At 36.2% G+C, this 15,702-nt stretch overlaps 1 protein-coding gene across 1 annotated transcript; it reads right to left on the bottom strand.

The window, feature by feature from the left end:
* Window positions 1-5,616: 5,616 nt before the first annotated feature.
* LOC139898348 (uncharacterized) lies at window positions 5,617-10,014 on the bottom strand. Its single transcript, XM_071881084.1, has 4 exons — window positions 9,489-10,014; window positions 7,266-7,415; window positions 6,603-7,150; window positions 5,617-6,514 (listed from the first exon to the last, which is right to left on the bottom strand). Exons 1-4 carry the CDS (start codon window positions 10,012-10,014, stop codon window positions 5,843-5,845), a joined length of 1,896 nt encoding a protein of 631 aa, XP_071737185.1. The 3' UTR covers window positions 5,617-5,842.
* Between the last annotated feature and the right edge of the window lie 5,688 nt (window positions 10,015-15,702).

Raw genomic sequence — 15,702 nt, 5'->3', positions numbered from 1 at the left:
TTGGTCGGTCAAAGTCAACGAAAAAGTCAACACGTTCGGGTCGGGTCCCGAACTATTTTTCTGAGGTTTTTATTCATATATAAGCATGTTAGAACAAGTCTCATGTGAATCGGAGGTCCATAGCGTGCCAAACATTTTTCTTATTTTGACCAAGGAGGTTAGAACCTGGACACGCCTTATGTCGCGCCACGACATAGGCTGGCCGCGCCGCGGCACATAACGTGTGCTGGTGCCTGGTTAGTTTCAATTGTTCAAGTCTTTTTCCGAACTTCGATCAAACACAAATCACAAACCGTAAAAACTTATGACATGCATTTTATATCGTTGGAAAGCTAATTTGACAAAGAACACAACTAAACACATTTCATCAACCAAAAACATCATTTGCAATAACCGACTTTCCAACATTTAATGCTCAATTAATACTCAAGTTCATAAATGCACAAAATAGGATTCGGGAATTAAATGCATACATATGACACGCCGTTTCGTAGGTAATCAAGCATACAATCTAACTAACCACTTACCAACCACAATTAATGGCATTCAATACATTAAATGTTCACATTCAATTCTATCAAACCCTAACCAACAACATCAAAATCACTAATCATGTTTATGAAGTTTTCTAAAACAACCTACACATCAAATTGAAGCTAGTGATGTTAGGAACACATTTAATACATGCATTTATAACATTTAACCTCATCCACACAACCAAATCACCAAATCAAACACACCAAAGTTTATGTTCATGCTAGTTACTTCAAATAACAAAATCGAACATATAAATCATATATTCATGTTAGACTTGAGCCATAGACACTAATTAACAACTTTATAAATTAAAAACATCAAGAACACAAAATCTAGTGATTTTAGAAAGTTACCCAAACTTGATGAAATCGGTATGGAATCGAAGAGGAACTTGCAAGGATTCCAAATATGTAATTTGTTTTGTAAGACACCCGCTAGCTTGGATTTAGATGATGATTCTTTGTTTGAAGATTTGAGAGAAAAATGGAAAGTAAAGAAAGAAAAGGAAAATGAAATGGAAAAGAAAGAGGAGGTGGGTTGACTAGTCAAATGCTAGTCACCTCTTTGGCACTTTGGCGAAACTAGTCCCTCGAGTTCGGTTGCGGGTGCGTGAATTACCTAAACGAGATATTTTTAAAACGCGTATTAACGAGGGATGTCATAAACATATAACGGAATTTAAATAGTTAAACGGAAAAGTAAACGGAAAAAGGCGGGATGTTACATTACCTACTCCTTAAAAGAAATTTCGTCCCGAAATTTAAGTAGGTGTAGTAGTCGTTGTTTCTTCCTCGGGATCTTGCGTATCCAGAATAGGGAATAAGTGAGGGTATTTCTTTTGCATTTGATCTTGCCTTTCCCAAGTAAACTCGGGTCCTCTTTTGGCATTCCAACGAACCTTGACAATCGGGATTCGGCTTTGTTTCATTGTCTTAGCGGAGGTGTCCACAATTTCAACCGGTTCCTCCACAAAATGAAGTTTGTCATCAATAGTAAGTTCCTCGAGAGGGATGATGTTATCGGGTTCGGCAAGACACTTTTTCAAGTTAGATACATGGAAGGTAGGATGAACAGAGCTCAATTGGGGCGGAAGATCTAAACGATACGCAACGGTTTCAATACGCTCCAAGATTTCGAAAGGACCAATATACCGCGGATTTAATTTCCCACGTTTTCCAAAACGAATGACACCTTTCCAAGGTGCGACTTTTAAGATGACGCGGCCACCGACTTGAAATTTAAGGTCGTTGCGTCTTTTGTCGGTATAGCACTTTTGACGACTCCGGGCCGTTCGAAGCCTATCTCGGATTTGAACGATCTTCTCGGTGGTTTCGTGAATGAGTTCGGGTCCGGTGATTTGTACGTCACCTACTTCGGCCCAACAAAGAGGAGAACGGCATTTTCGGCCATATAACGCTTCGAATGGGGCGGCTTTAATACTCGCGTGATAACTATTGTTGTAAGAGAACTCGGCGAGAGGTAAGTGCTTGTCCCAAGATTTTCCAAAATCAACTACGCAAGCTCGTAACATGTCTTCCAAGGTTTGAATGGTGTGTTCGCTTTGCCCATCGGTTTAGGGATGATATGCGGTGCTTATGTCTAAACGCGTTCCCAACGCTTCTTACAAGGTACGCCAAAATCTAGAAATAAAACGGCCATCTCGGTCGGAGATAATCGATAAAGGTACACCGTGTCGGGCTACGATCTCCTTGATGTAAAGTTGTGCAAGTTTCTCCATTTTGTCGGTCTCCTTCATGGCGAGAAAGTGTGCGGATTTGGTGAGACGGTCAACAATAACCCAAATGGTATCATAACCGCCCATCGTTTTTGGTAGTTTGGTGATAAAATCCATTGTTATTCCTTCCCACTTCCATTGCGGGATTTCGGGTTGTTGAAGTAACCCGGACGGTCTTTGGTGTTCGGCTTTGACTTTGGAGCATGTCAAACACTTGGAAACATAAGTAGCTACGTCCCTTTTGATGTTCGGCCACCAATATTGTTGTTTAAGGTCGTGGTACATCTTATTGGCACTGGGGTGAATCGAGTATCGTGACTTATCGGCCTCATCTAAAATAAGACTTCGTAGGTCCCCATAACTAGGCACCCAAATCCTTCTGGCAAAATATCGGAGTCCGGTCTCCTTAGTTTCGAATCGAGAGACGAGAATGTTTAAGAGCTCGTGTGAAACGTTTTCATCCTTGAGAGCTTCATCTTGGGCTACCCGAATTTGGCTATTAAGGTTTGTGTGGATGGTGATGTTTAAGGCATCGGATACTACGTTTGCCTTTCCGGGGTGGTAACGAAGCTCGCAATCGTAATTGTTTATAAAACCTGCATGTATTCTCATCCCAAAAATATTAGAATTTAAAAGTGGGACTATAACTCACTTTCATAGATTTTTACTTCGTCGGGAAGTAAGACTTGGCCACTAGTCGATTCATGAACCTATAAAAAATATGTACATATATATCAAAGTATATTCAAAATATATTTACAACACTTTTAATACATTTTGATGTTTTAAGTTTATTAAGTCAGCTGTCCTCGTTAGTAACCTACAACTAGTTGTCCAACGTTAGATGTACAGAAAAAAAATTGATATATATTATCTTGAATCATTCCACGACCCAGTGTATACACGTCTCAGGCTAGATCACAACTCAAAGTATATATATTTTTGGAATCAACCTCAACCCTGTATAGCTAACTCCCTCATTACTGCATATAGAGTGTCTATGGTTGTTCCAAATAATATATACACATGGGTCGATATGATATGTCAAAACATTTACATGCGTGTCTATGGTATCCCAAGATTACATAATATATTAGAATACATGTATAATACAATATAAGTTAGCTAGGATATGATTAATATAGATTGTTACCAATTTTCACGTTGCTACAACAAGAAAAATTATCCAATCTTGTTTTACCCATAACTTCTTCATTTTAAATCCGTTTTGAGTGAATCAAATTGCTATGGTTTCATATTGAACTCTATTTTATGAATCCAAATAGAAAAAGTATAGGTTTATAGTCGGAAATATAAGTTACAAGTCGTTTTTGTAAAGGTAGTCATTTCAGTCGAAAGAACGACGTCTAGATGACCATTTTGAAGAACATACTTCCACTTTGAGTTTAACCATGATTTTTGGATATAGTTTCATGTTCATAAGAAAAATAATTTTCCCAGAAGAACAACTTTTAAATCAAAGTTTATCATAGTTTTTAATTAACTAACCCAAAACAGCCCGCGGTGTTACTACGACGGCGTATGTCCGGTTTTACAGTGTTCTTAGTGTTTCCAGGTTTTAAATCATTAAGTTAGCATATCATATAGATATGGAACATGTGTTTAGTTGATTTTAAAAGTCAAGTTAGAAGGATTAACTTTTGTTTGCGAACAAGTTTAGAATTAACTAAACTATGTTCTAGTGATTACAAGTTTAAACCTTCAAATAAGATAGCTTTATATGTATGAATCGAATGATGTTATGAACATCATTACTACCTCAAGTTTTCTGGATAAAGCTACTGGAAATGAGAAAAATAGATCTAGCTTCAAAGGATCCTTGGATGGCTTGAAAGTTCTTGAAGCAGAATGATGACACGAAAAACAAGTTCAAGTAAGATTTCCACTCGAAATAAGATTGTTATAGTTATAGAAATTGAATCAAAGTTTGAATATGAGTATTACCTTGTATTAGAAAGATATCTAACTGTAAATAAGAAAGATTTCTTGAGGTTGGATGATCACTCTATAAGATTGGAAGTAAGCTAGCAAACTTGGAAGTATTCTTGATTTTATGAAACTAGAACTTGTAGAATTTATGAAGAACACTTAGAACTTGAAGATAGAACTTGAGAGAGATTAATTAGATGAAGAAAATTGAAGAATGAAAGTGTTTGTAGGTGTTTTTGGTCGTTGGTGTATGGATTAGATATAAAGGATATGTAATTTTGTTTTCATGTAAATAAGCCATGAATGATTACTCATATTTTTATAATTTTATGAGATATTTCATGCTAGTTGCCAAATGATGGTTCCCACATGTGTTAGGTGACTCACATGGGCTGCTAAGAGCTGATCATTGGAGTGTATATACCAATAGTAAATACATCTAAAAGCTGTGTATTGTACGAGTATGAATACGGGTGCATACGAGTAGAATTGTTGATGAAACTGAACGAGGATGTAATTGTAAGCATTTTTGTTAAGTAGAAGTATTTTGATAAGTGTCTTGAAGTCTTTCAAAAGTGTATGAATACATATTAAAACACTACATGTATATACATTTTAACTGAGTCGTTAGGTCATCGTTAGTCGTTACATGTAAGTGTTCTTTTGAAACCTTTAGGTTAACGATCTTGTTAAATGTTGTTAACCCAATGTTTATAATATCAAATGAGATTTTAAATTATTATATTATCATGATAATATGATGTATGAATATCTCTTAATATGATATATATACATTAAATGTCGTTACAACGATAATCGTTACATATATGTCTCGTTTCAAAATCATTAAGTTAGTAGTCTTGCTTTTACATATGTAGTTCATTGTTAATATACTTAATGATATGTTTACTTATCATAATATCATGTTAACTCTATATATATCCATATATATGTCATCATATAGTTTTTACAAGTTTTAACGTTCGTGAATCACCGGTCAACTTGGGTGGTCAATTGTCTATATGAAACCTATTTCAATTAATCAAGTCTTAACAAGTTTGATTGCTTAACATGTTGGAAACACTTAATCATGTAAATAACAATTTCATTTAATATATATATAAACATGGAAAAGTTCGGGTCACTACATCTTAACCCCCCCACCCCCCCCCCCCCCCACCAATCAAACACAAATTAGGATGATTATGAGTTCACATTGATTCAACTAGCAACTACCGCTCTCTTGGGACGAATCTTAAATGGAAAACTTACTAATTGCAACTACCGAGTCATTGTTTCTCATATGTTTGTCACATAGTTGAGCCCACGTTTGAGAATAAATATAAATGAGTTAAGTATGATTGTAAAACGAGCATCAAGTTATTTTCCTTTTATTATTGCTCCATGTCAAGAGATACATAGTACATAGTTTACACACGAATTTTAGGAGATCAATCTTCTCTGCATGTTGAAAACAAACAGTGAACCTTTTCATGCTTATATTTGAACAGAAATCTACAATCCTACAAACAGTATAACCTCTTATGGCGACACAATGCCTTATTACATATTGAACCACCATTACATATTTGTTGTGTTAACCACATAATAGGAACAGTATTAGAAATGCAGATCTTTGTAGGGCGATCTGGTGAAGTCTGTCTGAGGTGTTGTAGTAGTGCAACTAGGAAAAACCGCCTCCTTAAACATCAACAACATTTCACTAATTGAATTAATGAGCAACAAGTAAAGACGTACATACGAAAACACAAACACTGTGACAGGGAAAAATGAGATTATGTACAATAAAACATTTGTCCAATTCTGTCCGCTACTAATAGTTAAGACAAGTGTAGCTGCAAATGCTACCATCATCATTGAAACAGAGAGAATTAACACCGTAAGGCCTGCCAGTAGCTTATTATGAAGAGAGTAACGAAAGTCATTTAAACGAAATGAAGATGTAAGGATGGAAAGGAATATGATAACTGATGTCAAAGAAAATGTGAGTGAAAGGGCATCCGCTAGAGCAAACACGATAAAAAATGGATTTTTCCTAAGTAGTGGATAACCTGTTTCTTGATTTGGACCTCCAGGTACAGTGTATGCTGCGGCAAATGCAACAGTTGCAATAAGAACCGCAATAATGGAACAGTTTTGAGCTGTGCTTATCATCCATTCTTTAGCTTCAACGCGAAGGTGTGCATTTTTTTCTAGAAGCATACTTTCAGCAGTCATTCCATTAGCATTTATTTGCAACCGGGCAAGCGTTGTACATAGTTTTCTCAATTTCTGCACCCAACAACAGATGAAACTTATACATATATTTTACACATATATACTATTACTATACCATTATATAGTGTTATTAATTACTTACCTCAAACAAAACCAAATCATCTCTCAGTTTTAACACGGGGCTTCTGATGTCGTCCTCAATCGTGTTATCTTTGACGTCTACACTAAACATGTGAAGTAGGGATTGACCTTTTTTGTCCATCGTTCCTCTTAGCCTCTTGATTGAATGTGCCATACTAATGACAATATTTATGATCTTGGTTCTTCGGTGTTTTATCGCCACATGTAAAATATTGCGCCCATCCACATCAATGTGTTCTACTGACTGAGGGTACATATTTAGTATTTTCTTAACGATATATGTACACCCACTTTTTGTTGCTAACAACAACGGAGTGTCGGGCACAGTGTCGAGCACAGAGGTTTTTTCTACTGCGATAGCGCTTCCTTCGTCGTATTTGTGTAACTTGGTTCCCCCAAATTCGAATCTGGATTTTGTTTCTTTCCACGATTTGTCTTTTTCGATTAATATCACAGCAAATTTCTTTGCTAATTCACATCTACGCTTTCTCTTACGAATTTTGTGAAATATAGGCACTCCAATACTTCTTAAAAGGCCTGAATCAATGTCTAGATAGTAATGATAAGACTTAGAAATTAATAAATTAGATCACACTTTTAATATCAGGAAAATGAATTATATATATAATACTAGAAAAAATTTATTATTAAGATCCTTGATTACATTTGTATATGAGATGCTTCAAGAAACTGTTTCCAACTCCTTTATCCAAAGCCGAAGGATTGACTGCTAGAAGTTGAAGAGCTGTCATGCAATTTCCATCTACCTCAGAAATCAAGCTTGGATATCTTTCAGCTATTAAATTGGCCAATTCTGTGCACATACAAAAAATAATACAGTATTTGTTTTACATTATAGCAAATTTTCTAAATTTTCATTTTTTAATGGCAGTTAGATTCACTGATGGGGTCCGAACGTGATGTCAGAACGATCATTTTCTGGGACAAACATTACAGCCTTACCGCCCCTCAGGAGGAAACCCACGGCGAATCCATACAGTAAAACCCCCTTGGGAGACGCTCGAACGCAAGACTTCCGCAACCTCCGAGGTCCATGAAATAGGCGGCCAGCTCAGTGAAAATATTTACGGCTCATGGGGATCGAACCCTGAACTCCGTTAGAAGTCATGTCATTACCAATATATCAACACATTTGTTGGGACACAGGTCCCTTAACTCACACTTGAAAATGAGTAACAAAAAAAATAAATAAAAAATGAATGAAAATGAAAACAAAATAACAGTGGACTACATTTTTGCTTCTCTCTTTCATGCGCAAACTTTCAAGCTTCCTTTTCAAAGTTGCAAGATGAGTTGATCTCACCTGATCCACCCCCAAGTAACGCGTTTTCAAACCGTCCCACATTTGTTTTGGATCGGTATAACTCACCATTTGCAACACCATCTCTTAGGGTATTGCTTGAAACAAGAAAGCAAGTGCTTGTTTCAATTTCTTTGGATCCAATGCAACAGGCAACATCCTTGGTTCCACCGTTTCCCGTATACCATAAGCATCCATAATCGCCTTCACTTTGACCGGCCACACCAGGTAATTTGTCGGGGTCAAAACCGGAATTTGATATGACATGGAGCCTACTTCTTTAACTGGTACTAACGCCATTTTTTTGTTGTGAACTTCACCTATTCCGATTAAATTTGTTCCAGGAGCCTTTTACACCGCCCAAGAAAACCAGTCAAACGCGCTATACAGTTTTCTTATATCTCCACCGGTTAGTCGCTTTTCACGAACAAATTTGAACAACCTCTAAAAACCCTTTACAGCTTCAACTTTTCCGATCATGTTGATCCAATAAACTCTTCACACCACCCAAGAAACCAAACCCTGGCAACGGGCTATAACGATTTCTTGTCCCCGGTCTAGTTTCTTCTCACGAAACTAGACCGGGGACAAGAAATTGGTATAGCCCGTGGCAAGGGTTTGGTTTCTTGGGTGGTGTGAAGAGTTTCTTGGATCAACATGATCGGAAAAGTTGAAGCAGTAAAGGGTGTTGAGAGGTTGTTCAAATTTGTTCATGAAAAGAGACTAACCCTGTAAATTTGTTCAAATTTATAAATTGTTATGTTTAAAAAAAAAGTTTGTTGAAATAATTGGTTATATCATTCATTAAATAAAGGTGCATGGTCATTGTTTAGGTTAATTAATTATTTAGTCAGTATGTTACATTTGTTAGTTTAATGTTTAATTGATTGTTGGAGTCTTTAGTTTGTAGTTGGAAGTGGTAATGCTAGTTGACCGAGTATTACGTATTAAAATAGACGTTGAGGTTAGTGGGAGTTAGATGAGATATTTTGTTCCTATTTTTATGTTGTACGTTGTTCACTGTAAGGCTATTTATAGCCTCTTTCTTTTCAATAGAATGCAGTAGCTTTTGTTCCATTTATTATATTTTTTTTTTGTTTCATAACACAAAACACAGTAGCTTATTTCATCCGTAATACTTATATTTAATTGTTAAAGGGACTTGATCCTACAACATTCAGGTTTCTAAATTCTCATTTATTAGTAATTGTGAGACATAAAATAACTAATTGTACCTGCCTTTGTGGCCTAGTGGTACACCCAATATATTGTGTGTTGGATGGGGGTGAAAGGTCTCAAGTTCGAGTCCCCTTTTAAAACGTTCAACTGTATTTATGCCATTTATGGAGTGACCCCGAAGAGGTTTTACCGAACCGTATTCCAGAATTTTGGCCCGCTCCGTTTGCCCCTTGGGATGGTTTAAGGATCGGGTCCTTGTAATGCGGTTCGGGGTTCCGCCTGAAAGCGCATGTGTGCGTTTATAATGATTGGGTGAGTGGGTCATTCCCCCGTCAGTAATTTCAAATACTTGCCTTTCAAAAAAAAAAAAAACACTTAATTAATTACCGAAGTTCTGGCTGAGGATCGTTGAATGTAATATGGTAGATTTATCATTTCTCATAAGAAAATCTTCTACTTTTGCACCTTCCCGAACTGCAATTTTGACTTGATCATCAAGGAACCTGAAAATTTTGGTCTTACCGCGACGGGCTGCACGGAACAGAGGGGTTTCTCCACGCTTGTTTTTCGTTATCAGCAATGAAGGAGCACATGTCACCATCTCCATAGCGGCCTCAACAGTCCAATTGTTGGTGCTTGTCTCATGAAGTATTGTGTTTCCGCTACTATTTACCCATGTAAGTTTCTCGTACTGGCTTTGATGTAAGGAACGAAGCAGATGAACAACAAGGTTATTACGTTTATTGAAAGTGGCTACATGGAGAACGGTGTCATTGTGTATGGTTAAATAATGAAATGGGCCATCGGTCAAACGACAACAAATCTCAAACGCCTTCAAATCTTCTCCTTCGGACAGAGCGTTATACAGCTCTGCATTAATCTTGTCACCGTCTACAATTTCAATGGTATTCATTTGAACGTACGTACTGATCAAGAGGGACAAGGCACATATAAACACATGTACACTTAATATTAATATAATAATTAGTATGAAATGAATCAACAATTCCTCCACTAACAAGTAAGGTACATATCAATCCTTTTACTTTTGTCAAGAAAAACTATGAATACGCATGGGCAATTAAATAAAAGACTCCAAATACAACGTGAAACATGCACATAAATAAGCACCAATACTAAAATTTACAATAGGGTAAAGTAATATGCTATTATTAGATAAGTTAATTCTCCGTATAATATAAAGCAAAAGTTGTAATGTATTGTGTACTTGTTTAGCATTTAGCATTCAAGTGTTTCTGCTTGAAGTAGATATTGGTTTGTTCTTGAGATTACACAAATTCAATTGTAAATTTGCAAGAAATGTATATAGCAGATAATTAACTTAAAACGAATTTCAGAAACACAATTTTAGAAGTAAGTTACAATCCTCTAGATCATAAGCCATGCCTCTAGTGGAAAGCAACAGAGCCCGGCCATGTCAAAATAGGACATATCTAAGCACTAAGCTCCATGATTTTAGCCACTAAATTGATGGAAAATCGTGTGTACTTTTACCAAATCAGATTAACGCAGCGGATAGTTAAAATAATAATCTTTTATTATTTTATGAACAAAATTTAACAAGATTAAATTTTCACTTATTTAATGAAACATGTACACGATTAATCTTTCCCAACGATCCAATTACACCACTAATAATTGTCAAAATATGCAATTCACAAAGTGAGTAAACGATATACCTTTCTTGAAGAAACTGATTGAAGGAGAGAAACCTACGATCAAAAATATGATCGTCTCTTAGGATAGTCCACACTTTCTTGAAGAAACTGATTGAAGGAGAGAAACCTACGATCAAAAATATGATCGTCTCTTAGGATAGTCCACACTACACTTCAAACAACGTCAATGGATGCTAGTCCAAACCCAAGTTACGAATTAATCAACCCTTGATTAATTCGCAGCAACAATAGTCAAATAATACCAACACTCTTAGCTTTGATTAATTTGAAGAATTCCAAAACAAAGAGTTTTAGAACCGAGGGTGTTTTTTAGTTCGACTATATTTTCAGTAGTGAAAAACAATTGAGACTAGACCATAGATAAATAATGCTTAAAAAGTGCTTTTTCTCCTTTTTGATCTTGACTTACGAGATCCACCCACAACCACAAGAACTTATTAAATTTTAATAAAACCAAAAATGTGTGTTGTAAGCATGTAAGCATATCTATGTATTTTGTTTCTTATTTTCATTATCTCAAACACCCGTGAACCTTTAAATATATTATATTCATAAAGTCGTATTTCTCAAATACTTTAGGGGTAGTTTATGAAACTTATAATTAATAATTTCTATCATGTCACTTTCATGTGAATAGTAAATTAATTAATTTCGTTTCATTACTATTCATATGAATAGTAAATGAATTAATTTCGATTTACTATTTTGTTACTTGAGTAATATATATACATCATATATATATTTTATTTGACGTCTCGGTGTATATGTGTGTGACCCCGAAGGCTCAAATGAATTTGGCCATATAGTTATATGTTGTACCTTGCACATTAATCCTTCAGACTCCCACTTGTGCATGACACAACACCAAGTAACTATACAAACAATGGTAAGCGTCTAGCAACACGTCATTGTCCCCAAATTCACGTGAGGGTGGTTTCTCGAAACTGTTTATGGTAAGTGTTAAATGTCATTCGTCCTTTTGTTTCAGATACTTTAGTTAAACTTGAGATATGGATCATCGGTCATTCTCATTTGTTTAACAATTTTGTTTCTCGATCTTAGAACTGAATTAGATCACCAAATTAATTATCATCTTAATTACATCTGGGTGCGGCCACACAAATATCTTATTCATTCATCGAGGAGCTCAAAAAGTATCTAACTCCAAACATTTTAGAGGAACAAATCCTATATTGCATACACGTGTCTATCACGAGCTTTACATTATACCCAATAATGGCCTTTATAACAGCCTTATTCAGGACAGCGTTTAACCATATCAAAGTACAATGCTACACTCATCAAGACGGGCGTGCATCTCAAGTCTAAGGACACAAAGACATAATCACTAAAAGATTCACTACTGACTACGATCCATGTAGTGACATCTCATGGTTGGGTCATTCCAATATTCATCATCCATGAATACATATGAAATTTGGTCTCAACAAGTTAACTATTTATCATCAATAAATATAACCAAAACTTCATATTAATCTTAATTCATGTTATTCCCATAACATGATTGATTATGGAGATTTTGAATAATCAACAATTACTCATGGATTAAACATGCTAATATAGAACACAGTGATATATATGAAAACGATCATACCATCAATATATCAATTCATTATGATAAAGCTGTTTAATGTTCCAAAGATATCCAAATACTAAATTACAAATTAAAAATATCAGCAACATAACGAAGTCCAATACTACTAGCATGATCATCATGCTTGTTGTGTGTCATGGGCTTCGTGAACGGGTCAGCCACATTATCATCTGTATGAACCTTAAGAATACTAATATCATTCCTCTCAACGACTTCTTGAATGTAGTCAAACTTTCGAAGAATGTGTCTGCTACCTTTACGTACACGTGATTCTTTCGCAAGTATAATAGCACTTGAATTATCACAGTACATTTCCATAGGGGATTCAATGCTGGGAACTACTCCGAGTTCAGCAATAAACTTCCTTATCCAGACAGCTTCTTGAGCAGCTTCTGAGGCAGCAATGTATTCTGCTTCCGTTGTAGACTGTGCAACTGTGCTCTGCTTTGAGCTTCTCCAATCAACTGCCCCGCCATTCATGACAAAGACATACCCTGACTGGGATCGAGAATCATCTCGATCAGTTTGGAAACTAGCATCTGTATAACATCTAATACTCAACTCTTCTTCCAAACCACCGTAAACCAAGAACATATCTTTAGTTCTCCGCAAATACTTAAGAATGCTCTAAACAGCAATCCAATGTTCTTCACCTGGATTCTGTTGATAACGACTCGTCAAACTCAAAGCTAACGAGACATCAGGTCTAGTACATAACATAGCATACATAATGGATCCTATAGCCGAAGCATAAGGAACACATTTCATTCGTCTTATCTCATCAGGTGTGATAGGACTTTGAGACTTGCTCAAGGTTATGCCCTTTTGCATGGGCAATGCTCCGCGCTTGGATTTTTGAAAGTTAAATCTTTGTAAGATTTTGTCAATGTATGTACTTTGACTCAAACCAATAAGCCTTTTGGATCTATTTCTATAGATCATGATTCCTAAAATATACTTAGCTTCTCCAAGATCTTTCATGGCAAAACATTTTCCAAGCCAAGATTTGACATCTTGCAAAGTTGGAATGTCATTTCCAATAAGTAGTATGTCATCAACATACAAGATCAAGAAGACAACTTTGCTCCCACTAGCTCTAATGTAAACACAGGGCTCATCTTGGTTTTGAGAAAAACCAAACTCTTTGATTTTCTGATCAAACTTAAGATTCCAGCTCCTGGATGCTTGCTTTAATCCATAAATGGATTTTAGAAGCTTGCATACTTTATTAGGATGCTTTGGATTTACAAACCCTTCCGGCTGAACCATATATACGTCCTCACTTAGGTCGCCATTTAGGAAAGCGGTTTTCACATCCATTTGCCATATTTCATAATTATGAAAAGCTGCTATGGCAATAAGTATCCTAATTGACTTAATGCTCGCGACTGGTGAATAAGTTTCCTCATAATCAATTCCTTGAGTTTGAGTATAACCTTTTGCCACCAATCGAGCCTTAAAAGTGTTTACATTACCGTCCATGTCAGCCTTCTTCTTGTAGACCCATTTACACCCAACTGGTTTACAATTGGGTGGAAGATCAATCAAGTCCCATACTTGATTTTCTTTCATGGACTGCATCTCTGTATTCATAGCATCTCCCCATTTTTCAGATTCTAAACCTGATATGGCCTCACGGTAGCTAGAGGGTTCATCATAATCCCCTAGATGAGATTCATCTGAATTAATCAGAAGATTTAACTTCTCAGGTCGATGAGGAGTTCTACTAGATCTACGAATTATAGGTGCAACACGTTCTGGCTCATCAACAATGTGCTCAGCTTCAACGTGTGGATAACTAGTGCCTTCAAAAGGTATGTTACCTTGTGATTCTTGAATTTCTTCAAGATCTACTTTACTCCCACTGACTTCTTGTAAGAGAAGATCTCTTTCAAAGAATTCAGCAAACCGAGCAGTAAACACTTTGTTTTCAGCTTGGTAGTAAAAGTAGTAACCCATTGTTTCCTTTGGGTATCCCACAAAGTGACATTTGATACCTCTGGGTTCTAACTTGTTTGAAGTGTCACGTTTCACATACGCTTCACAACCCCAGACTTTCAAATAAGACAACTTAGGACTCTTTCCATGCCATAACTCATATGGTGTTTTATCTACCTTCTTGGTTAGAACCATATTGAGTATGCGTGCAGCAGACTCTAATGCATAACCCCAAAAAGACATCGGTAGAGTAGTTAGACTCATCATAGATCGAACCATATCAAGTAAAGTTCGATTCCTCCGCTCCGACACACCATTGTGCTGTGGTGTATAAGGTGGAGTGAATTGTGAGACAATCCCACAATTCTTCAGGTGGTCCAAAAACTCTTGACTCATATATTCCCCTCCCCGATCAGAACGAAGGGCTTTAATGGTCTTTCCAAGTTGATTCTCTACTTCATTTTGGAAGATTTTGAACGTTTCAAAAACTTCATGTTTATGTTTCAGCAAGTAAACATAACCATATCTACTATAATCATCAGTAAATGTAACGAAGTATGTTTCACCATTTCTAGACATAGTTCTAAAAGGGCCGCATACATCAGTATGTATTAGTCCTAAAAGATCTTTAGCTCTTTCACCTAAACCGGAGAAAGGAGCCTTTGTCATCTTTCCACATAAACATGACTCGCATACATCAAATGACTCAGAGCCAGTTGATTCCAAAATCCCATCAGATTGGAGTTTTGAAATGCGTTGTTTGTTTATATGACCAAGACGACAATGCCATAGATAGGTATTATTCAAGTCTTTCTTGACTCGTTTGGCAGTACATGTATATACAGAATTATTATTTGAAATTACACCATGCATATCAATTTCAAAAATACCATCACGTGGAATAGCATTAAAATAAAATACATTATTCTTAGAAACTGAAATACCAAAGTGCGTAAATGTAAGTTCAAAACCAACATTTTTCAAAAGAGAAACTGAAATTACATTGCTCGTAATACTAGGAGCATAATGACATTGTTCCAACAAAACAATAAGACCACTAGGTAGAGTAAGCTCATAAGTGCCAATAGCTTCGACTGCAGCTCGAGCCCCATTGCCCACTCTTAAGTCTAGTGTGTTGTTCTTCAGTCTCTTACTTCTTCTCATTCCCTGCATATTGTTACAGATGTGAGTACCACAACTAGTATCAAAAATCCAGGAATCACTAGAAAAAGTATATAACTGTATATGAAATATACCTGATTTGCTAGTCTGGCCAGCTTTGCCTTTTCTCAACTCAGATAGGTAGGAAGGACAATTCCTCCTCCAGTGGCCAACTTTTCCACAGTGG

This window comes from Rutidosis leptorrhynchoides, chromosome 1 (assembly GCF_046630445.1).
Source record: "Rutidosis leptorrhynchoides isolate AG116_Rl617_1_P2 chromosome 1, CSIRO_AGI_Rlap_v1, whole genome shotgun sequence".
Lineage (NCBI taxonomy): Eukaryota > Viridiplantae > Streptophyta > Magnoliopsida > Asterales > Asteraceae > Rutidosis > Rutidosis leptorrhynchoides.
This window is presented reverse-complemented; position numbering and strand designations above follow the sequence as displayed.